We start from the raw sequence: 27736 nt of genomic DNA on the forward strand, positions 1-27736 counted from the left end.
CGCCCTCTTTCGGTTATTTTACGTTCTACATACGGTTACGATATGGTTACGTAGCCTCAGGTTAACCACTAGCTTTACTCGTAAGTTTAAATTCGTTTAGCGTATAGTTTTTTTACCCTTTTCATTATGGACTTTTCAAACCTTTTCGCGTGTTTTGTCATATAAATAGACGCTTAAATAAAACCGGTTCAGTGATTTGCCTAGAAGTAGTAATACAGAGAACTGCTTAATACTTCAATATAGAAGGGCTCGTTCAATTTCGCACGCGCCTCCTGAAAAAAAAAACGCGTGCGCTATCAACTTAAGCCTTAAAAATAAAACTAACATAAACACGTGACTATTTAATTCAGTGACCCGCGCACATGCGCGTAAGGGGGGGGGGAGAAAAAGACAGCAGTATTTATTGAAACGCAAAGGCCAAGCAAATAGGCGAAACTGTAAAGTAAATTTAGTCTTAACCAACTGGTTAAAATGGGAAAACAAAATCACGTGACTAACTTTTCACAGCCAACTTAGATTCGGTAACTCGTGTTCATAGTTGGCCGTGCGACGTTAAAGAAAACAATTATTCCCTCGAGATACAAAGTGTTTTCAATAATAATAATAAATATATCGTTGATCAAAATTTAAACCACCATTAGCAAAATAAAATGAATAAAGTTCGTATTTCTTAGGATAGATGGCGCTGCACAAAGTCACGTGACTACCATCTTTTCAGCCCCCCCCCTGGACTTTATAGTTTCGCCTATTGAGATATGGCACCCCACACAAGGAGAACGCAACCCGTAAAAAGTCGTACATTTTCTTGTGTGCGGTTTTCATTGGTTAGACGCTTTAGCGCCTGCTGCCATCGGAAGGGGAAAATTTCGAAAATTGTCTTCCCCCCGCCAGTAAAACGTTCATCGTTAAGGTTCTTCCAATGAAATTTGTACGCAACACTGCGTTAGCGTGTTTAAAGGCTAGCTGCGTTCTCCTTGTGTTTGTTGCTCCTAGCTTCAACCTTCTTTTTAGTATATTTAAATTATTTCATTATTATTACAATTATTAAAGATTTAAATTAATAAGTCGTTTTTATCAAAAATAGATTTTTGGACTTGCTTGACTTTTGCTCATTTCATAGAAAACCAGCTAATTTAGCTGAGGTTACTGTCGCCGAATTTCTTTAGATGTTTATTTTGCTAAAGAAAACTTTCCATAAGAACTTGTTGAGGTTAACGGTAATAGTTAGTGTAGGGAGCCTGTTGGCTCGCGTGGCATGAAGGGCTTGCAAATTAACCCGGCCACCTGGTGGTGCCTTGGGCAATGGCGTCACCAGGATTTCAAAACTGGTGGCGCTTAAGCCGTAAGCACTGGTCAGGGGCGTCGTAGTGAGTGATAAAAAGGTTTGTAACGTTGAAACATTGAGCCCGACTAGGAAAAATTATATTTTTGATGCCCATTTTTAAGTTCGAAGAAACTTTTCGACAAGCGAATTGGAAAAATTGGGAATTTTAGGAGGCGCTTTTCGGAAATTTTAGGTGGCGCTTCAGACATTTTACAGGTGGCTCAAGCGCCGCCTAAAACACCCTAGTGACGCCACTGGCCCTTGGGTATTAGCCAAGCTTATTATTATTATTATTAACATTGACGAATGTAAATTAAGGAATTGATATTTAAATATTGAATTATTGAGGAACTTATAACAAAATATAGAAATTCAAAAACATTTTATCGAAATAGGTAAATTCAGAAAACCTTAATACTGTTAACCTGCCTGCCAGAAAATTACAGACAAATTCGTATTGCACTTTTGCTGAAACTGAATATAAAAAATGGGTAGCCGTGTAACTCCAGACAGCTTAGGGTGGGCGAATAGTTTGGACATTACGATACATTTTCGTGAAATATGGAAATTTCCGGTAGAAACATATTGCCCCAGAAAATCGCGTAGTGACTTTTTATATCTCGAGTGTGGTCACATTCCCTTCAATTCAAACGCGAGACATAAATAATCGATTTAATTATATTTGCTTCAGCGGCTCTAACCTTGTAAACGCTTCAAATTGTAAAAATGGATGATTTATACGAGCAGTTTGACGCGCTAGACGGCCAAAGATTTCCAAGGCCGGCCTTTTGGCGTTCGCAATTTTTTGGCTTTCGAAAGCTTCGGCTATCGGGCATTGCGAGCACGGTTCCACTCGCACCTTCCAGCCCAACTCGAGTATTTCGCTTTTGAGAGAGCCTTTTCTTCTTTATATCGATGGATTCAGTTCAGAGACCTTATCGCGTCCCGGGGCTATTATTACGTTTTCGAGCGTAACCGAAACTCGGCCTCCCAGAAATCGCTCTTGACAAAAGCTTGGCACTAACTTCCTGCCGAAAACCCTCTTCGGCCTGAAAACCGCAACAAACATACGCGGCTCGCTTGTTTTTTATTTCTTTTTTCCAAACTGCCCCACGAAAAACCAGAACTTCGAACTCCCCCGCTTCGCTATATTTTGGACGCTCGCATCTTCTTGGCTTTGATGGTTGCTCGAGTCACGTCAACGCTCGTTTCCCCTCGACTATCAAAAATTCTCAGGCCATCAGAGCCTGAAGTCACGCTTGGTCTACTCATCTTTATGGTCATTTGGGGCCAAAACGGTTCCTTCGTCGCGTTTGGTTCTGGCCGTCGAGTTCTTTGCCGACTCGTTTTCGGCTAACGATAAGCGACTGGTGCTTAGTTCGTCTACTAAATTGTAAGCTAGCGAGCGACGCGAACGATATAATAACAAAACTACTTTCATAAATTTCGAAAATTGACGTAAAATCTCTACAAAATGATTTTGATACTGTAAATTTGAAAGCATTTCTTTTACTGTTGAAGAAAAATATCCGAACTGAGAGAGAGCTACGTGGTTGTCCCGTGGAAAAACCTAGTAAACGCTATTTTATAAAATTTTTGATATTTCAGTTTCTTTGTTTTGATCAACATTATTTATTATGATAAAATTAGCACTCGAAGATCTTAGGCCAGTGCAATTAAGAGTTTTATACGGGGAATTTTAGGTAAAAGCTGGATTTTGGCATATAAATAGAACTTACCGTAAAAAAAATATACTGAAAGTCCCAAGCTGAAGGACGTTTGCGTTCCAAGATGGCGGCCATTCAAGATGGCCGACGCGCGATTTACTTTATTGCCTATAACTTCGGTTCTAATTGTCAAAATGATTCGTTCTATATATCAATTAAAAGCTACAACCATGCACTATATTTCATGTGATATAATGTTATTAGCTATCTGTAGCCATTATGGAAATTCCACGCTTTTTTAATTGACCCACCCACTTTTCTTTTGACAATTTTGAATATTATTCAAAACCCACATACAAATTAAAATATTTGTGTTGATTGACAAATATAATTAAAACATATCTTTCATTCGATATATTGTGGAAGAAAATTCAATTTAATGTTTCGAAATTTCAAAAACAAGCTGGTCAAGACCAAAATAAATAAAGCCGGTTGATAAATTAATTAACGAATTAATCCTTCTAGAGATAACAATGACGATTTTTCGCAACCACAAGTAATCAGCCTCAGAAGATTGTCTGGAGCTGATGAAAGAGTGCTTACAATTGGTCTTAAGGTACCATTGGATATCCGTTGCCATCGCCATTCTTCAGGATTTAAATCGATACCTTTCCATTTCCGTACTTGTAAATATACCCTGTAGGGGTGCTGTTGTGCTGCCGCACTTGCTGGGGGTAATTTCGCTAGTTCAAACTATGTTTTGAGAGCTTAGCGTGCTAAAGAACGATTATAAAGCCGTGTTCACACTAGACACTTTGGAACCGTTTTGAAAGGGTTTCGAAAGATAAAATTGAACATTTTCGGTGTCAACTGTATTAATAGCCATACGATAAATACATTCGACAGCAAAATTTTACAATTCGATCTTTTATAACCGTTTTAAAACGGTTCCAAAGTGGCTAGTGTGAACGCGGCTTAAGTGTAGTACCTGCAGTCGTTTAAGGTGTCCAATTTTTTACCACCGTAAAACGAAACTAAAAACCTTTCTCAAGCTATGGCTATATCACTGTGTCCGTAAAGTGTAAATATTGAAACTGCTTTTTGTTATTCTTTGTTAATTTCCAAAGGTTTTAGAGTGGCTTTTTTACCCTTTTCATATAGCGCTGAGGTAGTGTCACAACCAGTTACCGCGTGAACGAAAAGAAGATGCTCTTTAAGATTACCTAGTCGGTTTGGAAGATTATAAATTTTAATTAGTGTACTATAAATAGATATCCGAATTGGTAAGTGATACTAAAAGTACGAGCACATCCGTGTCTTCAGAGACTATGGTGACAGTGTGTCAGAATTTATAGCCCGGTGTACAGGGGCCATACCACCGGAGACCGATCATCATAGTGCCCTACGCCGGCGTCCCCAAGCCCGGACAGGTGACAAATCCAGCATGGGTAGTAATACCCTACTACTGATGGTCGCACCTTAGACGCGAGCCACTCAACCCATCAGAAGGTGCAGCAACGGGGGGAACAATCCCCACCTCGCACACAGCAGTGGGATTAAGAGTGGATGCTGTAGCAACTCCAGCCGACACCCTACCTACGTAGGTAAAGAGTCAAACCCTTTGGAGAGAGCTCCTAATGGGGATTTACGGGCACACAGCGGTCCATATAACCCGGCACAGCTGGCACCGGAGATCCCAGTGGGCTCCAAAAGACCGGGAAATAGGACCACCGTGCCCTCATACGGAGGCCCGCCGCCCCGCAGTAGGCTACCCAATCCGCCGAGGCAGCCTGTTTGTCTGGACCCTTTCCGTAAGCCCGAATTTAAGCTCAGTTTCCAGCCCAAACCTGACCGAAGTCGGAGGTGGAGATAGGACCATTTGATCAGAGCTAACATCTCCAAGTGCATCACCGCCCTTATGGGTTACAAGAGCCGGACTCCGACTCCCCGGTAAAGCTACCAGTTATTGCACACTCTAACCCATTTACGGCCAGACTATGGTGACAGGAATATTATTTTTTTTTGCACTTCGCTAATTGCAGTAACCACAATAAGTCGGTCGGCGTCCTCTTGTGCCCCCCCCCCCCCTTTCGATGGCCGTTAAATTTAAATGAGGTTCTGAGCGCCAGACGTCACTAGCGTGCCGGGATAACGTCACGAAAATCTACTCCTTTTAAAATTCATTCTCGTTAAAAATCGCAAAACCTTGGTAAAAGATACCCAGCTAGGTAACCAAAATAAAAAAAGCCGTCGAAAAAATCATTCGATAGTAATTTTGCAGCTGAAATTGCATTTTCGCTGCCAAAATATAAGCGTAAATTACCGTCCATATTGGAAAATGGTGACGACTTGAACTAGAACGCTAAAGACTTAACATAAAAGTATAATATTTTGAATTTATTTCGTCATTGTTATCTCTTGGAGGATTAATTCGTTAATTAATTTATCAACCGGCTTTATTTATTTTGGTCTTGACCAGCTTGTTTTCGAAATTTCGAAACATTAAATTGGATTTTCTTCCACAATATATCGAATGAAAGATATGTTTTAATTGTATTTGTCAATCAACACAAATATTTGAATTTGTATGTGGGTTTTGAATAATATTCAAAATTTTCAAAAGAAAAGTGGGTGGGTCAATTTAAAAAGCGTGGAATTTCCAAAATGGGTAGAGATAGCTAATAACATTGATCACATGAAATATAGTGCATAGTTGTAGCTTTTAATTGATATATAGTACGAATCATTGTGACAATTAGAACCGAAGTTATAGGCAATAAAGTAAAGTGCGCGTCGGCCATCTTGAATGGCCGCCATCTTGGAACGCAAGCGTCCTTCAGCTTGGGACTTTCAGTATATGGTTTCTAATGGTAAGTACTATTTCTACTCCAAAATCCAGCTTTTACCTAAAGTTCCCCGTATACGGCCCATTTTTATTTTATCTGTCCTGGCCTATCTATTTGGTCCGAGTTTCGCGTCTTTTTCTTTGCTCGAAGACCTATCGGTACGAGCTATTAGTAAGTTTTTAAATGTCTTCAAATTTGTTTAGGGTTTAGTTTTATTATCCCTTTTCATAATGGACTAATCTACTTATTCGCTAATTTTATCATCCTTTACAATGCAGTCCATAGGTGGTTCCTTTTAACTTAACATTATTTATTATGGTAATGTAATCAGTATTTACTGGTATAACTTATACAGAAATCGTTTTGGCAGATTGAAATTTTCCCAGTAGATGTACCATTCGCCTATGTATTGGAATTTAATACTGATTCGGAATTTCCAAAATTGCCGTTTACTAGGTTTTTCCATGAGACTGCTGGTAACCGCTGGATTTCTGGGGGATTAAATTGTTTGTCTAATTCGGTTAGGGAATGGATGGAAAATAATATATTTAGATGGATTTGTAATTTAGTGTTCACAAAGTCTTTTAAATTTTCCGTCGGGAATGGGTAAGAATGAAAAATCAGATCGAATGGTAACGGATGGTTAACAAATATTCGGGTGGAATGGGAATGGATTTTTCCAACAGGAATGGTAACGTTCCGGCTTCAAATATATATTTTTAAAGTAGTATAAGATACTTCTAAAATACTAATTTAAATTACCTAACTATTCTCCAATGCAAACAAAAAATGCATTAAAAAGTTAGCGAAAGAAACCGTAAAAACGACAGCTCAATTGATATGAACAAGATTTTATTTATTTTAGAGTTGTAAGTCAAAATAATTCCGGAAAACTACTGAGGCCATTTTTTGAGAAAAAATTCCGTATTTTTCCGAAAAAAAGTAAAAATAGGTTTTCAATCCATGATTAGCCTAATATTGTTCGCGGGTCCTCAGCTAGTTGTGTGTTTCGAGGTACTCCACCTCAGTAAGGCCCCCCTGCCCCTTTTACCCAAGCCAGAATTACCGGGGTACCCTTTCCCCCCCGCAAAAATAACATAAAAACTCATCTTTCTAGTTAGGCACCCCCTCCCCCATTTTTCATGCGAGAATTTCGTGGTACCCCTTTCCCCATAGTCGAACCACCCCAGTAAGGCACTCCTCCCCCTTTTCCCCATGCAGTGGCGTAGCGTGGGGGGGGGGAAAGGGGGCCATGGCCCCGGGCGGCATAGATGTAGGGGGCGGCCTGGCAAATTGAAACCAACGCGGCCGGCCGATATTCTGGGTCAGAAAAGTGACATTGGCGGCAGCCGCTGGCAGGCGACTATTGCAGTGTTGTCACAGGCCCTTAAGGGGTCTGAGTGTTCAATAATTGGTGGCTTTACTGAGGAGTCGGGGTCCGGCTCTTGTAACCCATAAGGGCGGTGGCACACCGGGAGATGTTAGCTGAGATCAAATGGTCCGATCTCCGACCTCCGACTTCGGTCAGGTAAGGGCTGGAAACTAAGCTTCAGCTCAAACTAATGGAGAGGGGCCAGGCATCCTGTCGCCTAGGCGGATTTGGTGGCCTGCTGTGGGGCGGCGGGTCTCCGTATGAGGCGCTGTAGCCCGGTTTCCCGGCTTTGTGGAGCCCATTGGGATCTACGGTGCCGATCGTGCCGGGTTACGCTGGACCGCAGTGTGCCCGTTGTCCCCCTTTAGTCCACCTTTTCTTAAGGGCTTTGGCATCTCACCTATGTAGTTAAGGTGCTGGATTCCGATGCTAGAGCACCCGCTCATGTAACCCACTGCTGTGTGCGAAGGGGCGAATTGGTCAACCCATTGTTGAACCTTCTGCTGGGAGAGCGGCTTGCGACCTTCAGTAGTAGGGTACTACTACCCATGTTGGTTTTGTCACCTGTCCGGGCTGTGGACGCTGGCGTAGGGCATTATGATGATAGGCCTCCGGTGGTGTGGTTCTCTTGTTACCGGTACACTGGGCTATAATTTCTGATAATAATAATAATAATCAGCTAGGCTAATACCCAAGGCACCACCTTAGGCCTAAGTCATCAAGCGACTTTTGAAGCCATTAATTCAGGTGGCCGGGTTACAATGCGTAGGAGGGTGGTGGCAAGCTCTGCATGCTACGCGTTCGAGCCAACAGCTCCCTACACTAACTATTACCGTTAACCTCGATGCAGTGATGTCACACCGTGCGCTGTGTTTATGAGATTTCTATGCCGTCAACAGAACAGTCTACGAGTCTAGCCGGGCAGCGCGCGGTGTGGCAACACTGCAACAACCGCCAACAGAAAACAGTCGACGAGTCTAACCGGCTCGAACGAAACGTCAGTTATTGTTATTGAGAAGCGCGGTGCAGTTACTATTTAAAATCTACAATGTCGTTCAGATTAACAAATCTGGGTATCGTGGCAATCGAACAAGAGGTACAAATTAATATTGACCATTGCATAAAAGAGTTCGCGTTGCAAAAAACACGCAGAATAAAATTTTAATTTTTTAACGACTTGAATCATTTTGCAATCAACAGAGTATCCCAGAATTTTTGCCTACTTTTGGGGGGGCGGCAAATTTAGGGTTGGCCCCGGGTGGAAGAAATGCACGCTACGCCACTGTCCCCATGCCAGAATTACCGGGGTACACTTAAAACTTGCCTTTCTCTCTCGTCCCAACCCAACCACCCAGTAAGGCACCCCTTCCCCTTTTTCCCATGCGATAATTACAGTGGTACCCTTTTCCCCACAAAAATAACTAAAAAACTTGCCTTTGTCTCTCGTCCCAAACCCCCCTGTATCCAATGGCAGATTTGCTCCCCCCCTCACGACGAACAAAAAACTACGCTCGTCCTTGAGCCCCGACTTCCCTCTGTCCAGCGGGCCGCTCTATCTACAGTATAGTCGAACCACCTCAGTAACGAAGCGAAAGGCAGTCTCGGTTTCCCTCTGTTCCGCGGGTCGCTTTCTCTTCACCGGCCCGCCTTCGCCTTCCTTACTGACTATAACCAAAAGCTCGAACGACGACGACGACGACGATGAAGTGGTTTTTATAATATAGATGGAACTCACCTCGTGTTTTATATTGACGCGATTGAAGTGCACACCGTGGACGTGTTTCCTCCCCCGTACTCGAGATGAGTGGAAAATAGACCACGAGGTGTCCGACATTCGTGCAAATCCCCGTTTACTCTAGAGAAAAATGATTTTAGAAATATTGAAATCAACTACCAAATACCGAAATCAGGGCGAAAATTAGTTCCAAAATCTCGAAATCAGCCTAAAAGAACCGAAATCAACATGAAAATCATGCTCTGAAATCTAAAAATCAGTTTCTGATTTCTGGAATCACTCTGAGATTTCAAATCCCGTACGCAAAATTTGCCGATGCTGGACCCATCGGCATATCGTCTGAACATTCCCCCAACAGTATAAATTAATAAAACCTTGAATGTCCCATATTCTTTGAAGCAATTTAAACCCAAAGTCCATTATTGCTAACCGAAGCAGGTGGAATTGATGGGGATAAGACCTCATTTCAAAATCTCAATATTTTACGAACCATTTGGCACAAATGTAAAAAAATGGGTTCCTAAAACGGCAGTGACATTTTGATTTGGCCAACTGTTAAAAATTATTAGAATGAGGTTCCCAAAATTTCAACCTATTCAAACCTACAATGACACAGTCTAGAGCATGAAGGAACAGGAAGTAACCCGAGCAGTGAACCTTATCAGTAACGCGTGACGTCAATATCCACCATCAGTCAAAGGAATCTTTAAGAATTACGCATGTGTATCACTCTTTTTTTCCCCTGGTCGAATATAAAAGATGTATCCTTTATATTGGTATTTCTTGTTTGCAGCGCTTCCTTCGGCTTCTTCCTCTTGCTGCTGGTGCTGGCTTCGACGAGAACGGAAGGCACTGAGCGCTCCATACAGAACATCCGGGGTCCGTTCCCTTCTCTCATCGAATGGCTCATCTTCTTCTGGGTCACTGGTGAGTCTCTCCCTCTCTCACTACTTTTTCCCCTTTTTAGATGGAGCCGGAATTATACTCTGATAAAGGGACAAGTAGGTCGATTCCGAAAGTCAAGTGGGTTGGACTAGTCACGGCATTTGGCTACTAAAATAAATGCTCTGACTACTAAAATTAATCGAAATCTGGGGGCTCACTAGTCAATTTGACTAGTGAAAATTTTACCATTTTAATAATGGCGATAATGGCGTATCACAAATTCATCATTTATCAATCCCATTTTATTTAAAAAATATTGTGATCAGCCAAAGTCATATAACTCAAGTGATAGTAAAATCCTATTTTAATTCTGACGGTTAAAGCAAAATTTTGGCTGTCCTTCTTGATTTTATACCCCTCTTTTTACCCCCTTGTAGTCAGTGACTACTAAAATACATTAAGATAGGATGCTCACTCACTATACAGGCTGACTATTAAAAAAAAATATCCTTATGTCCAACCCTGGTCATAACCTTTTATGTTCCTTCGTCTTTGGTTTTGTTTGACATAATTGCCAAACGTAGAGGTGACCTTCTATGTATGCCAAATTAATCTTAGGGTATAGAGGCAGTGGTCGTTTCGCTTCACTTCGTCGCTGTCTGATCTATCAATATGGATATTCTATCTGAAGGTTAATATAAAAAGCGTAATTTTATAAATAAATTACAGTTTTACTATAAAATGAAAGTGGAGAATAGGCCTTTTTATAAAATAAGCTACGCTTGCTGAACTTGTTATTATGTAGCTCATTCGTCACGAAATACGTAGAAGTTCAGTTTAGTTTATGCTTAAAAACAGGGTGCCTCGTTGTCCCGGGCTTTTCGTAGTTAAAACGTTATCGATACGTCACCCGTGACGCAGCAGAAACATCAAAACAAGAAGGACAATGTTACTTTATAGAAAGGCCTAGTATTACATTCATTTTATATTAAAATGAAGAATTAAATTAATATTAAATCTAAATGAAGAATTAAAATAATATTAAATTAAAATGAAGAATTAAAATAATATTAAATTAAAATGAAGAATTAAAATAATATTAAATTAAATGAAGAATTAAATTCATATTAAATTAAATGAAGAATTAAATTAATAAAATTAAAAATAAGAATTAAATTAATTAAATTAAAATAAGAATTAAATTAATTAAATTAAAAATAAGAATTAAATTAATTAAATTAAAAATAAGAATTAAATTAATTAAATTAAAAATAAGAATTAAATTAATGAAACAAAATTAATTGTAAAATAATATTCCTATGCTTTTCTTTGCAAATGTTAGGTTTAACGAACGTAGATGGGGACTTAAGCACCGGACTAAAATTGTCTTTTGACAAATTGTTTTCCGAAGCGCCTATACTTCTTCAGGGAAAGTTCGAAAAGCATGACCGAGAAAAACATCACTTTCTCCCCCAAAGATTTCGCTATTTACTTTGGCGGTTGTACGACAAAAAAGAAACTTGTCGGAAAAAGGGGGACCGGAAGAAGGGAAATATTGACCCTCGGAAGCCCTAGAAGAACTAAGTGATTGTTTGTTTAGGAAGGTTGTTCCTTGATTGCCCGCAATTTAAAATTTAAGTTTTCGTTGATTAAGTTAATAGTTTTTGTGTAGCCGGATTTCCTATCTGGTACCTTTCAGCAATTAGTGTTAAGAGTCTGAGCTTCAGAATATGTTGTTTCGATCTACTTTCGGCAGTGTTTACTATAAAGAAACAAAAAGTAAATTATCTTAGTTAACTTTATTCTGACTTCATTTACTCTTTATATAATAAATAAATGTGAAGGATAAAAAAACATTTTTCGAAGATTAATTGGCAGAAAACGTCGTGTAGCAGCTTGTGCACAATAAAGCTATAAGTCTACACTCCTGCAACATCGCCCTTCGCGTTTTCTAGCACGGGTTTAGCCTAGTTCTTCTTACCGAATCTCAGATAACAGTGGCGTTACCTTCGATCAATCAGATATCAGATTATCTGTATTTACGTTAATAATTATCTAATTATCTAACCTACAGACAGAATGTGAGCATATTTACAATTAAATTCCTTTTGAAATTTCAATTGTTGTTTAATTTGATTTGCTTTCCACTTGATTATTGTATACTAGACAACTGAATCTAGTCATACGAATTATTATTATAATTATTATAAAATCAGTAGTCGTTTCTTTTTCTAGAAAAACCAATGTCATTCGGTATAATTATAGAATTAATAATGATGAAATCGCTCGAAAAAGTAGTACTAGAGATTTAGGGGTCATTTTTGACAAAAACCTAAATTTCCGGGAAAAAATACAGAACATTATTAGCTCCTGTAAACGTTTATTAGGAGTAATTCTTAAACTTAGCAAAAACATTAAATCTAGTAAACATTTTATTTTATTATATATAAGCTTAATTCGTTCCAAAGCTATGTACGGGTCATAATGAAATTTTCCTTTTTTTTTCTTCCACAATATATTTTTGGAAATTGTTAAACTTTTTCTAACATCATGTACTAAGTACAAACTGTGTGTTAGCTTGCTGATACAACCCTGTATTGTTTTAATGCACATTAAACCACTTTTTCATTTCATTTCATTATTATTATTCAGATTGATTACAAGTTGAGATGAGATTTCTCGATGAGGCGAATATAATAGGTTAACTTAATCTAGCTAACTGATTACCTTCAGATTCTGAGAATTGAATTTTTAACAAACTGATCAGATATAATTGCATCAATACAGGGAAAGTTCCAGAATCGCTTTAATTTCGATTAAATCATTATATGGTGTTCGAATAGCCAAAAGAAAATAATGCGTCACTGCTGTCGAATAGAACCGAAAAGAGTCGATTACAAACCCATAAAAATGAGCATTTTCTTCAGTCTTATATAGAGAAATCACCTTGGAACCCCAGATCTAAAATAAACACAGCTCAACAGTTAACTTAGCAAAGGTTTAAAGAAAATACAGCTACGTAGGTGACGATGCAGCGAACATTTCGCGAGAAAGATATCCCATAAATCTTCGCCTTCTTTATTTTCGTTGTGTGAATGGGGCAGTTGAAATAACAAATTCTTAGATTTCGATTTTATAGTTCTCTAACGTAATACGTTTCCCTCGGTTCACTCTGTTTATTCCATAAATTCGGAGCAAAGCCTGGAAATTTTCCTTCAATGCTCTTCTATTTCTCTAAAAGGGTGACGCCTTGGATATTTATAACTCGCCTCTGAAAATTTAAATGGTACTTTAATCCGAGTTTAGAGAGAAAACGTTTTAATGCGATATTAAACTTCGATATTTATGTAGATCAGTTACGTGAGCTGTCATTACTTAGAGGCGTAGACGAAATTAAACCAAGGCTTAACTTTGAAGTTTCAAATTTCAATACTTTATTTTGCCTAAAATAATTTTCAGAATTGTAACTCGAAATTTCTAACCTTTGGCCACTACAATCAAATAAGTAAAGGTTTAGGAAATCCATAATTCACAAATTTTATAATTTGTGGTTTTCTTTATTGCTGTTGATGAGCCAATCGAATAAAACTCCAATGTTGGTTGAGCTCCACGAAAAAACCCGTTGAGATCTTAAGCGAATGTTTTACATAATCATTTTTTAATCCTCTCTAATAATTCATAAAGTAAGCGTTACATTTCATTTCGAAACTTTTTAAATTTCGCTAAGCCTTGCCGTCAAATGGTAAAAAAAGCTTTTGTAGGATACCTCGAAAGTATAGTTCACGAGAGCGCTACCTGGTGGCGTTATTTCGATATTTTTGCCGACTGTGTAAAGAATCTAGTAGAACATTTAACCAAGTGATATGGGAATTATATAACTTGCCGGGAGTAGTGGCTCACTCCTGTAATCCCAGGCGTCCGGGAGGCAGAGTTTGTGGAAGGCCGTGTGAGGACGACCACTAATCCCCCAACGGGTGGTTGTCATACTTCCGCCACGGGTGTCCCAACCCTATCCCCAATTATCCCCCCGTTGGCGTGGCCGTTACACATATCTCGCACCTGATTAATCAAGTGGACGAGCGGACTGTATTGTCACAATGGCTCATAACGAGCAAAAAAAAAAAAAATTATATAACTTATGATGGAATGGCGAAGATTTTTTTATTGCCAAAAATGTATTTGGACCTTTAAAATAGACAGACCTGAAACTGAAGCGAATGAATATCATACGCGTATAACAAGAAAGGCACGTTACTTTATAGAAACGACTATTAACGCTTATGACTTTTGTTTTGGTCTTTCGTTCTTAGGTATGGTTTGGTCCGAATGTAAACAGCTCTGGGAAGAAGGCTTGAAAGCGTACGTGCGTCAATGGTGGAATTGGTTGGACTTTATAATGTTGTCCCTGTACCTGGCAACGTACTCTTTGAAGGCGGTGGCCTTCTTCCAGATTCAAAGTAGCCGCTACGGGCCCGGCAACATGGAGCGCTCCGAATGGCCCGACAACGACCCGACGCTGATCGCGGAAGGCGTCTTCGCCGTCGCCAACGTCTTCAGTTTCGCGCGTATCATTTACCTCTTTCAAACCAATCCTCATTTGGGGCCCCTGCAGATTTCGCTCGGTTGCATGATCATTGACATTGCCAAGTTTCTCTTCATCTTCTTCTTGGTGCTCACTTCTTTCGCGTGCGGCTTGAACCAATTATACTGGTACTACGACTCCAGCACGGAGTACTGCGAAACCAAAGTAGTGGGAGGCGAAAATGTCACCTTTAACTGTATGTACAATCCAGATGCCTTCATGACGTGAGTACACTTTCCATTTTACTCTTCTCTGTCGCTTTACTACCTTCTATAGCTTATTCGCTTTTTCTACCGTTGTGTGTTTGTATCTGTAGATAGAAAGATAATAGTTCTAGAGCCACGCAAAGGCCGTGTCATTCGTACTTCGTTATCGGTTATCCATAACATGGGGCTAATGAAAGATTTCATCTAGGACATGACTGTATACACGCCTTCAACCCTTTAGAAAACGCGTCCCTATGTCAGAAGGTATTGAAATTAAAGGGGTAATCGGAATTTACATCAAGCTTCCGGTACTTTGTCCCGATTGAGTGTAAGGGCATCTACCGGTAACCTTAAGGTCAATTTTCCTTCGCGCCACGAGTGAGTACTGACGGGTGCTTGACCTTTCCTGTTTTGACCTTCCTATGTCAGCTAATGACGTTTCTGTTAAACCTGATATCTGAAACGTGGAATTAGGTGATTCATCATAAATAGGGAACCATAAGCCAATGAAAAATCTCAAAATAGTTACGTGGTTTGACCTAATTCGTGACCTTCACCGCTTTATATAAATTTTTAAAATTCAACCGGTAGTGGTCGTTTTTCTTGTGATTTTTCGAATTAGTTGGATCCTAGATTAAATCTTTTATTGACCCTGGTCCGTATGGCCAATTTACGAAACTCGCCTCGCAAAATGCAGTTTCTTCGCGCGATGAAGGGTAAATACAAAGCTGCTGCTTCTCGAAGAAAGTTGCTTCTGACTGCGTAACCACGAATAAACGGGTCATAGGGTTCGTATCCCATCTTCCCGGGCTGATTCAGTGGATGAAGCTATTGTGTTAAAGATTATTGACGAGCGCTTGTGAATGGACGCACCCATTACATATCTGCTGGCCTTGAAAAGCGCATTACTAAGTCGCAATGGCCTTAATCACATGACGGTCTAGTAAATGACTTATTGATCACATGATTGATTCTAAACATTTCTTCCTAGGAATTAAAACATGTTCAGTGTTTTTTTTTTAAATTGATCTTAGGACAAAGGCCTAGGATCCAATTTTTGGTGATTTAAATTAGCGTGTTTCAATACTTAGGTGGGGTGGCGTTGTGGTTAGCACTTTCGCCTCGCAGCACGAGGAGCCGGGTTCGATCATAGCTTGTGGCACTGGGTGAAAATTCGGAACCACTCCTTCCGCGTTGAGTTTGCAAGTTCTCTCCCCACTGGTTTAAGGGGTTTTTCCCATAGCTCTTCAGTTTCCCCTACCATAAAAACTTGTTGAGGTTAAAGGTAATAGTTAGTGTAGGGAGCTGTTGGCTCGCGTGGCATGCAGGACTTACCACCACCCTCCTACGCACTGTAACCCGGCCACCTGAATTAATGGCTTTAAAAGTCGCTTGATGACTTAGGCCTTGGGTATTACCTTAGCTGATTATTATTATTATTATTACTTACCGGTGCAGGCGCATTTGGGCCAAAAAGTAGACGAGATTGGTACCCTGACGTCATATCTCACCGTGACCTTGGTCATCTATGACGTCAATTAAGGCTTTATTGTGAAAAGTACCCTCCTAACTAAGTTATTTTTAAAGCTGATGGTCGCGTGTTTACTGAAACTCCCTTATTGGTTAAAAACGTAAAATACATTTCAAATCGCCATTTTAGTTCCAAAGCCAGGTATCTACAAAATTGTATTTGATAAAAACAAGTTCAATATTAAAAAATTCATTAATATTTAATTAAAACGATAATTTTTAAACTACAGTATATTGACACTGTTTTAAATATTTTTGATATAAATTGAAATTGAAACGCTATTTTGAACTTAAAATCTTGGTTTTGAAACTAAGTTAGCGAACTCTCTTGTCAAGCCTCAATTTAACCCGGCCACCGATAGTTGGTCTCACAAGTCACTGGCTTTATTATCAAGGCCGGAAAAATCCAAGTTTTTCCAAACTATTTGCCAGCGGGATTTTTCCACCTCGGAACACTGGTAATGTACAGCGGGAATTTAAAATATTCAGAATCTAGGACGACTGTAGCACGTGGGAAGAATTTTCCGAAATCATAACGTACAATCAGTCCAGGTGATGGGGAATGGAGGCATATAAACTCTGATTGAATGTTCTAAGGCCCTAAATTTAAAAAAAAACTATTCAGAATGACGCCGTAATGACATGTGGCTCAAGGCAGCTCATTACTAGCAAGATTATTCTTTGATGTAGTTTTATATAGACCTTTCTGTAAAATAGCGTGACCTTCCGGTTTTCGTGTAGCTCTTACGTCATTGTCTCTTACTTTTACAAGCCTACTAGAGCGTGTTAGAGACGCCAGAGCAATTTCGGATTTTCTAGTTTCAAGAAATAAAACCTACCGAAGTGAGGAGTATGAGTATGGTTTGATCAATGACTGCCGGCGGGATTATTTTCGTCTAGCGCCATCTGTATACGGAAAAGAGAACTAAGAATAAATAGCTCTCTTCGGAATATAGATGGTGCCAGACAAAAATGACCCCGACTTGGAAAGCACATTCCCTACCCGTTCGCTTCTCCTGCACGCTTTATTTCTCTACGTCTTACGCGTGCGAAGACTATAGTAATTAAGATCTACCTTGGGACGTGAGAGCTACATTTTGTATTTCTACATTTTATTTTATAGAAACGTTCGTCAATTTATTTGAGTTTTATTAATTCCTATTGATTTGATAGATTTATTTTTAAAACTTGGGTGATCCTTAAGTTATAGACATATTTGAGGGTCCTTCTGATCGAAGTGCATTTGATCGAAAGTGAAGTTCATTTGATCGAAACGTTTTTTTGACGGGTTGCGTTCTCCTTGTGTTGGGTGCTGTGTTTGTTGCTCCTAGGTGACAGCATCCGTAGGAGACCTTTCTTATCAATATAATTTTATTTACTCAAATGTTTGAGAAAAGTTAGTAGGTAGCAGGTTAGGTTAGGTAAAAAAAATATTTGAAAGTGTTTAAGTTTAATCGTTTCGATGTCAATTGGTACGATTTCACTAGTTACGATGTCAGTAGGTTGGATTTGTATATACACCCACCGTGATATTATAGAGATTGGGGTTAGGGGCACTGTCTCTTTGAACAACTAACGAGATTAAGTTTCAAAAAAAATAAAACAACGCATCACATTGATTTGCCGATCTTTTGAATTTTTATATTTTACATGTCGATCGTATAGGAACCGATTTTTGTAAGTCGATCAAATGCACTACTATCAAAAGGATCCTCTGTCGATCGTTCGGAATTCGATCAAAAGGACCGAAAACATTCGAAAGGGTTACTGACACTACCACAAGGTCCCGCATTTTTGTTCGAAAGAGAAAGACCGAAACAAGTAACGAGCCAGGAATGTCCGTCAGAAGTGGGCATCAACCTGAACGTAGCACTTTAATAAAAAGGAAGCTATTAATCTTCGATGGCCATCCAGGGTCTCGTGCCATTAATTACGTTAAACGGAGGGGGGCGGGCAATAATGGTGGCTTTCCGCGGCACCATCCCCGACCAGGAAGTCGCTCTCTCATTCGCCACTCTCTTTGCCGCAATTTTGCCCACGAAGCCGATAGTAGTCTAATTGATCGGAGGGAATCAATTTAGCTTGTCCGCTCCCAGAAATATGAGTAGAACAATGAGAATTTTCCAAAGGGCTTTTTCAAGCGTAACCCAATCCTTTCGCGGAAAGAATAGACTGCTTGTCCAATTTTGTAATGGACGCTGCTAGATAGCTTGATGTATGGAAAGAGGGGGAAAGCATTTAGAAACTGTGTCCATCCGAGAGATGGCCGTTGTTTTGGAGGTTTCTTAGAATTGACCAAAATAAGCGCGTAGAATGGGTGGCTAAAAGAGCATCCTCTACTGGACGTATTTTTAAAGTTATGTAAGATCCAAAATTAAAACCTTAAAGCGCAATATCTTCAGCGCTCTTTCGAGAGCGCCCATCACTTAAGGCTCGTTCCCCTAGTTGACTCCCCCCGTTCTTAATGGTCCTTGGAAGTTAGACAATGAATTGGAACGCGGCTTGAAGGAAAAGGGCTTTGGAAGGGGAATCACGCGTTAGACTTCGTCAAATCGTTTTGAGACAAGTGGATTTCCCTAAATTTAAAATCGTCAAATTTATTGGATGCTTTAATCGCGCACTGGTTTCTCTCTAATAACGATAAATTTTCTCGAGAATAGCGGAAATTGAAATGAGACGAGAATTACTGAATGATTAATCAATAGATTTTTAATTCTGATACGCATTAAGTCCCGTGCTTATTACTTATTTCGATCTTTGCGCTGCAGAATTGAGCTCGAATGAAAATTGTTTTAATCGTACCGAGTTGTATACTTGTATGTTGTGGTCTTTTACTTGTTAGTGTTCTGTACCACTTCGTGAAATGTTTGTTTCCGTTTTGTGAAAGCAATGGGTCATCTCATTATTGTGAATTTATTTAGCGTTTTGGCTGTTACCTTTTCGGAAATAGGGTCCACCTTGGAACACGATTAAATACTAAAGAATTATTGATCTTTATGTTCCTTGGTGTTAAAGTCGGTTGTTTAAAGCTTGTGTGCGAATGGTGACCAATAAAAAACATTAAATTAAGTCTATAATTGTAATCCAAAAGTTTGTCTTATAGTTGTAACATAAGTAACATAATTGAAATAAGTATGACACTTTTTAATGGTTTTAATGCAAATTTTCTTATCGAACCTTTTTGCGACACTGACACTCTCGCCCATCTCTAACTCGTATAGCAACCGAACTGAGTAGAATATTATAGTCCTTGGTTGTAGTATATTTTTGGCTTAGGTATATTTAGACCCTATAGGGGGCTTTGTGCTGAATTAAATCATGATTGAGCAATAACTCTGAAAATCAGTTCGGTGATTGTCAAACTTATTCTTATTATGTTACTTATGGTCGGAATAATTACTGATAGCTATGTGTGAAGTGACGTAGAATTGACGTGATATTCAAAAAGATAAGCGCCTCTAGCCACAAAATACGCAACTTAAAAATCAATTGTCACGCGCCGGTCCTAAGCCTTGGCACGGCTCATGGTCAACGAGGAAAAGAGCGCTTATTAGACTTAATCAGAAGTTCACGAAAAATATGGTTATTCGAGAAATGGCTTTTAATAAAAATTTAACTCGCGGAAGTTACTGAGCTTGTCCACTTATGTAAAAGATAATTATAAACTTATAACATTTCGTATTGCATTTTTTAATAAGTGCTGAATCGTTATCTGTACGAAATACGTGACGTGCCCAGCCAAGTAAATTACCATTATTTATTTACTTAATTTACTATTGATGTATAATGTAGAAGCCTTCTCGAAATCTTCTTATACAAACTGATTAAATCTGACGAAATATAAATTAACGTAGTTTCGGTATATTTGCCAGCTTTAGGTTAGTAGAGTAAAATCGTAAATTCTGAAAGATTGTAGCAATATCCGAACGGCCGCGCTATGATGATGATTTTATGGTTTTGGTAAAAGAGCAATATCCTGAAGTGATATATCCAACCTTATTGATTACCTATCGGTGGGTAAGGCAAGCATTGGACGGTGCGGGCCTAATTACGTTGGGGAGTAAACCACGTGTTAAACTCGAGCGCTCATACGGCTGTTGTATTAGGTCAAATCCATAACCACCAGCACGCCGTCGCCGCCACTCTAGAATTTATTGACAGTTACACGTATCGATATACGCCTTCTCTTCCCAGTTTCCCCGTTGGTTGATCCCCTGTTATATATTTACATGGCTTCAGACCTAGCGACGTTTCGATCCTAAGCATAGGCCTTAGAAGAATTCGAGCGTCTACGGGACTGACGAGGCACCCAAATCCTATTGGCTGTTGGAGTGACGTATATGAGGGAAAGGGCTTAAGTTCAGTGCAACACTGCAGGTGAGAAGGCAGAGGCGACACACTGTCTTTCGTATCAATCAGCGTCTCCCCACGTCATCTAACTTAGTTTGTTTGAAACCGATATCTTCCTCCGAATAGATCTGGGCTCTAGCTAAAGCATGGCATGAATCTTAGACCTTTTCCGTTATCTTTATATATACCATAGACTTGGAGTTTAGAGATTTTGATTGCATCTGTTTTTCTCTGGACTGGTCTCTATACAAAGACGTAGTTCCTTCGAATTTTATTCGCCTTATAAATAGCTCTTTATATATTTATATATTACTTCTTCTTATAAGCTCATGGCGGAATTGTACAGCTTCATTTGTGGCGTATTTCTTGTGGCTGAGCTATTGCATTTTCATATTACTCTTATAAGAGCTGAAAATAATATATGCGAATTGCGCATTGTAAACCCTTTGTACTTTTCACATTGTTCCAACCTCATCCAAGCTACTATACCAGGAAATTAATTTGGGCACTCCCAAGTCTTTATACAGAGACAAATATTTCCTTTTAAACATGGCAGATAAAACAAGAAAATTTTCACATTATTTTGGGTCTGTTAATAAATTTATCTCAACACGGGTTTGCACCAGCTTATGTTAAATTACTTTACGTATCGTATATCAAAGCATGTCCAGGAACTTATTTTAACGGGAAATGTGAGTTTAATGCTTGAAAACAATGAAATAATACTAGTTTTTAACTTAATAGTACAGTTTATTATTTGATCAGTCAGGTACGCGGTCAATATACAAATTTTTAAATGCTAAAGTCACTCTTACCTTATACTTTAATGAGGAGTATTTCTACCCCGACTATGCTGAACATAGCGCTACGCAATATTAAGGGGGAAGACTATAGTAAAAACCTCTTTTCGTTCAATCTGAACGTTTTAGTTTTAACAATTACACAATCTAATTATATTGTTATTAATAGGCAGAACCTTCCTCTAGTGCTTAAAATAATTTTGATAATTATAATATTAATATATAGTGAGTTGCAGGCTAAGAAAGACAAAATATATAGTACAATCGGCGCAAGGATGCCTCAGATTGTTTCCGGTCATTCCACCGCGCGAAATTTGAATTTGGCCATTTTACGGTCAAATTCGAATTTTGTTCTTTTTGTCGTCTTTTAGCGCCATCTAGAGACCGAAATTGGAATCTTTATTTTTTAATTTCATAATTGTGGTGGCGAGCAAATTTAAAAGATAAGGCATTCCTATCATTCTTAAATTGAAAATAGTATGTATAATTATTTAATTTTGTAAATTTATTTCTACGTCTTACCAGTTAAATCGGCAGTTTCTTTTAAAATAGTTACCACGCTTTCTTGGGGGTAACGTTGTCTTAATGAGCTATAGACGTTTAAAATTATATTTTTATCTTTACCTGTTAACAATAAACCTTTATCATGCTTTTTATAGAAACCTCTTGGGCTATTTAAAATATTTGGAGCTTCAATTATCGAACCTTCTTTAGCTGCATTCAGTAATGAAACTTATGACAACATGAAATTAAAAAATAGATTCCTATTTCAGTTCCTAGATGGCGCGAAAAAACGATGAAACTCACGAAATTTGAAATTGACCGTAAAGTGGTCAAATTTAAATTACGCGCGGTCGACTGGCCGGAAATGGTCTGAGGTATCCTTGCGCCGACTGTACTATATATTTTGTCTTTCTTAGCCTGCAACTGACTATAGTTAACGAGATATAAGGCTACATTTAAAGGGTAGTTTGGGCGCTTGCCTAACTTGTTTAGCTCCGGGGGTCCGAATGAAAACGTAATAATTAAATTACTTTGAAATTTAAAATTGTCAAAATTATTTTAAGCACTAAACAAGAGGCTATTCTACACTTAAATATTAATTTTATAAGTTAAAACGTAAAAATAAATCAGATCAGCTTGAAATAGCGCGAAACTATAGACAATGGCCACTGTAGTCCTTCTCTCTTCCGTTTATAATAACGGCGCGTAGAAGCGAGAAAGCTCCCTAATGTTGCGTATCGCCATCTTCAGCATAGTCGGGGTAAAAATATTCCTCATTGGGTTTTGTTTAACCACGGCCAGCTGAGATGTTCTCGTAAACTCGCACAGAAGACCCGCCAGCTAAATGTTTCGCCGCTTGGTTTTTTTTTAAATATTTTCTCATACGCTACTTAATATAGACGACGATTTAAGCGGCCGTCCTTCTGCGCGAGTTTACGAGAAGATCTAAGTTAGCCGTAGTTGAACAAAACTTCTAAGACAACATATAAATTATTTCTTAATTAAATTGCAGAAAGATAGGACATATTAGAATTATTCATTGTGACACCAGAATTACATTATCGTCCCCATAATCCATTACACATCCCAGACCAATTACCTCCAATGGTATACTCAGTCACACCACTGTCTAACTTCCTTGCACTTAAGAACGTAAGCCTTTGCCCGCCGAACGCATTATTTGAATTATTGTAATAATATACTGCAGTGTCGAATGTATAAATACGTACAGTTGATATTCAATATAGCAATTGCTCGGGTTCTGCCTAATATGGCGTTGTGTGGGTATTATTGATTGAGCCATGAAATGGCTATAGGTGCCTCGTCAGTCAGTATCAGCCGCATTTAATTGATGTGTAATTCAATAGAGAGTTCCTCTTGCATGCTCTATATTGGTTTAGCGTAGGTCAAGTCAAAACAAATTTTACGATAAACTGTAATTCGTTTCTGGGCGTGTGTTGGCTGTGACTGTGCCGATTTTGCACACTTCCAGTGCATGATTGTCGTGCATGGCTGTGCGTATACGTGGTATACATACAAACATAAGTGTATCATACAAGTTCTTATTAAACGAACTTCGTAGATCCCATTTGGTATGTAGTACGTTTATGCTGTGTGTATTTAGGTATTTAACACGTTATATCTAGCAAAAGAAGGCCATTTTGGTTGAAAGTTCAATTCAGTTCAGTTAAATTTACACTAAAAATTAATTAGATTTATATTAAGCGGTTAAATTGTCTTTTCTAAATGAAACTGGCAGGAATTTAAGAGTAGGATAAATTGTGAAACTTTAGTCTCGTGTATTTACCAAAAGACACGAACAAATTAAAATATTATTAAATATATTCAATGTTATTTGCGAAAATTTCAGCTTTAAAGAAACTATACTCAATCATATGCTCAAGTCCCATTGTTTCACATTTTATCGTACTGGTTGTTACTAACCTACCAAGTCAACAACATATAATTAGCAAAAAGCTACTTTCTGATCATATAGATAATTTTTCATTGGATATGTTTTTGTAAAAAAAAGGGCAAATGATAAATAAGAATTTTACTTCGTAGTCCACTTGATGAAACTGTAACAGAACGGTGTATAAAAATTAGATTAACTCAATTGTCACCTATTTAACAACAAGCAAAAATTCAGAATTAAGTTTGAAGTTTTAAATTCTTATTTCTTTACAATGCCATTTGCGAGATGCTACAGGATCTTGATGAATAAAAAGAAATTTCTTTGCTAGATAACTTTAACCGCGCTTTCATAATAGGTTTTAAACATTCTAGCAAATTGACTTCTCTTTTCGCATCAACATTCCGAAGTAACTCGCATATTCCGTTAATTTGTACTAGCAGCTTTTTGGAACATAAATTAACAACGTGGCCGGGTGGTTTCTTTATTTGTGTAGAATTGACGCTAGTTACACGTCTCTGTTGTGGTCCCTCTTCGGAGTAATTCCCATTAAGGACATCAGTGCCAGAAAGGACCAAGCCTTCACCAAATGGGTCGGTCACGCACTGCTCGGTGCTTACATGATCATGGCCATGACTGTTATGATCAATATGCTGATCGCTATGATGAGTCGTTCGTTTCAGGACATTGAAGTAAGTGGATCGCTTCTTCGCCTCAACCGTACATTCATTCTTTGAGTCTCCCTCTCCCTTTCTTTTCTTTTATCCGGAGCCATTACTTTTGGGCCGTTCAATTTTGCGCCTCTTATCGGCGCACGCCATCATAAATCTAAGATCATTTCTTATTCCCTTATATCGGGTGCTCATCTTTTTTGAAACCGAAAGAGTAAAAAGAAATGGCCAAATACAAATGGAGGAAAACGTCTCGTTAGAAAGTACTATTGATTCCAGCGTGTGTACGCTGTGTACCAGAAACTTTTTAAGTCCCGGTATAACGTACATAAATGATTATTCATCCGAGAAAAATCGGAAAATGTTTTCTCGGTATCATTAGTCACGGTTTTTTCAAAATATTATTTTCATTTTCTTGAAAAGTTTTAAAATTCTGCGCGAAACGTTTTGAAGAAATGATTTACATTATACGGTAGACATTATTGTCGTTATTTTATTCGGCTAAGGAATACGATAAAATGGTTTTAGTTGATTAAAATTTGGCCAATTATAGACGGAAAACTAAGAAAATTCGAAAATATTAATTTACGTTATTTAATTGGTTTTGGAAATTTAAGATTTCTTTAATTTCTTCTTTTCTATAAAATCAGCCAAGGTAAGCATTCCCTCGAAAACGTGTAGGTGGAACTTATAGCGTGTACATTAACAGAATAAAGTAACACGTCTACAGATTCCCATACGCGATTTCTGGTGCATGTGTTATCTTTAATGTTTTATCTTGTAAAAATTTTCAATGAAGTTAAACATTAAATGAGTTTATTTTCGTGAAATAAATATTATATTGAATTTGTCAATTTTTGATGAATAGACATTTTTATAAATATCTAGTTCGGAAAGGTCTAGTAAGAAATGACCAATCTTTACATTCGAAAGTCCTGCCGATGACGGGACCATATTTCTTATTCTAACTGAATCCCCTGTCCATTTTTCAAAGAGTCGTTATTGGTCGACACGTTTTTAAAATAGTCACCCATTTGTCAATATATTTCGCAATAAGAAAAATACATTTTTATACGGAACAATTTTTCTTTCCAAATAGTGGCATTTCCAACACGTTTACGCTATATCAGAAGTATATAACATTTATCTTAAGAGAGAAGTATTCATATTTCTATACTGTTTATGCTTTTCGTTGGAATCATGTACCTTCGCAGACTATCGCTTATTTTTCCAAATACTTAGCGAAAGAAAACATTGTGTGGAGGAAATTCGTTATTATAGTGACTTATTAAAGCTATTACGCTGGGTAAAATCATCGACACTGTATCTCTAACCGGACGGGAAAAGCAGCCTAAAAGAGGTATCCCCTCACTGTCCGTTTGCGTCCTACTTCGTATTAGCTGAAATAGTCGGCCGTACTCGATTCGCAAGGTCATTCGAAAGAATGTAAACCCCCATTTCAAACGGAACGTTTTGTCGACCACGTGACGAATTATATGACCTTGACAGCCTGAAACTTTCAAAATTCTATAACCTCCCCCCCTTTACAGAGAGATGGTGGCGGCGGCAGGTGATTTTGTTTGGTGGAAGCTACAGCTTTTCCCGTCCGGTTAGAGATACAGTGTCCATGGTAAAATGTGGTTCATAAATAAGTAAGAGACACTACGGAGTGTAATTTTTACGTCTTACATCGTTTTACATCCTCGGTTTGGCGGGAAATTAGCCGTAAATGGGTTCTGCGTAGAGCCTACTATTATGGACTAATTGGATACTTCTATCCTAAGACGTATTTTATATACTTCTGGCTATATTCTGTGTCTCTGTCTAACTTTCTTTCGATTTAATTAAAAAAAAACGATTCTTAGGTTGTAACTCCGATAAATTTAATAAAGTGTGGCATACATTTCTTTATAAAATGTGACCAAGAAATTCCCTGCGAAACCTAGCGAATGCTAATTTTCATACGTTAAGGAGTATCATTTTCAGGCGAACTTTAGAAATATATTCTTAAAATTCAGTCAATAAGAAAATCGGAAGGTCTCTCATATCATTTTCGTACCGTTTCGAAATGAAAAGTCTTCTTTTTTAATATGTGCAAAGTTTCCTAGTTTGGAGGTAAAAATATCATCCATCTTGATATTGAGATCTTTCGCATATTTCATGCAAATTTGCGACCTCGAAAACTGACTGAATTATAACGCCGTAAATGAAATAAGAAACTGAAAATAAATTCTCTCATTCTTTTCCAAGTGAAACTAGGTTGAAAGTTCAAACTATAGTAATCATATCTAAACTTGAACTATCTTCCCTGATCGTCTCATTCGTATTCTGATCGTATGCACCCTTAGAGCGGTTTCACAGAAGATAGTCCAAAGAATTTCAACTACGTTTAAAAAGAGAGCGATTTTTATTCAAATGTATGAGAAGATACGTTATTCTATATTAGACATTATTAATTAACATTTTTACTTACCTGTTAAATTACACCTGGAAACGTTCACCGTGGCCGTAAAGTGTTAGGAAACCAAAATGCATGAGTTTGGTTTTTTATTTTTTATATTAAAAGTAAAGTGTTTATTTTATTGAATTTATTGATTTTTAGCCTAATTGATGGATTAAACAGGTTTGGTAGCTTTTATTTTTTTAATAAAAACCAATCAATAGATTTTTTATTTATATAAGATTTTTTAATTTTATTAAATTTATTGATTTTTAGTGTAATTGATGGATGTACGCTGGATTGACACAATTTTATTTCTTTTTAATAAAAATCAAATCAATATATTTTATTATATTATATCGATTATTTTAATTTTATTGAACTTATAGATTTTTACTGGCTCTTTTCGAATCTAATTGACGGATACAATCTAAAATTATACGAAATATTAATTAAATTAAGTTATTATTTAATCGTTTAGTTTTCTCTGAATTTGAATTGTTTTGGAACCTGTTTGGTCAGTTTTTGATTCCACCATTGAAATGTGATTTAATTGTTTAAAAATCGCCTGTTTTAATAAAATAAAAAATTTGTTACTTTAAAATGCCCAGTTAATAACGCGTGAAAAACCAAAACCACCAAAGTTTTACAAAGCAGTCAAAGTTGATCGAATATTGAAACTATTTCAAAGTTAGAAATAACTTTGCTTTGGCAAAATAATGATGATGATTATTATTGAATCTGAACAGAAAGTTGCCTACTATAAACATCCGCTTCGGTTTTTACGGTATCCATTTCTAAATTTGAGACCGAACGGAGTTTTAGCTCGTAAATAGACAACTTGTTGAGGGAACGCCAAATAAACCTACACACGTTCGTACAAGCGCGAGTTTAACCTGTCTTTATCATCGC

The 27736-nt window shown here is 37.9% G+C and overlaps 1 protein-coding gene across 3 annotated transcripts in view; it reads left to right on the plus strand.

Annotated features, from left to right (window-relative positions):
• The window catches only part of LOC149943490 (transient-receptor-potential-like protein), a 132775-nt gene that overhangs the window by 98042 nt on the left and 6997 nt on the right, over window positions 1-27736 (plus strand). For 2 of the 3 annotated variants that reach the window (XM_090174886.1, XM_090174887.1), the window contains exons 7-10: window positions 9738-9871; window positions 14140-14635; window positions 20387-20524; window positions 24210-24405. In XM_090174886.1, the coding sequence (XP_090031012.1) occupies window positions 9738-9871; window positions 14140-14635; window positions 20387-20524; window positions 24210-24405 (964 nt within the window). The remainder of the gene's footprint in view (window positions 1-9737; window positions 9872-14139; window positions 14636-20386; window positions 20525-24209; window positions 24406-27736) is intronic. The other variant, XM_090174888.1, reaches the window with a different exon arrangement.

Source organism: Leiobunum rupestre, chromosome 5 (genome assembly GCF_980474605.1).
Source record: "Leiobunum rupestre chromosome 5, qqLeiRupe1.1.hap1, whole genome shotgun sequence".
In the NCBI taxonomy this organism is placed as follows: domain Eukaryota; kingdom Metazoa; phylum Arthropoda; class Arachnida; order Opiliones; family Sclerosomatidae; genus Leiobunum; species Leiobunum rupestre.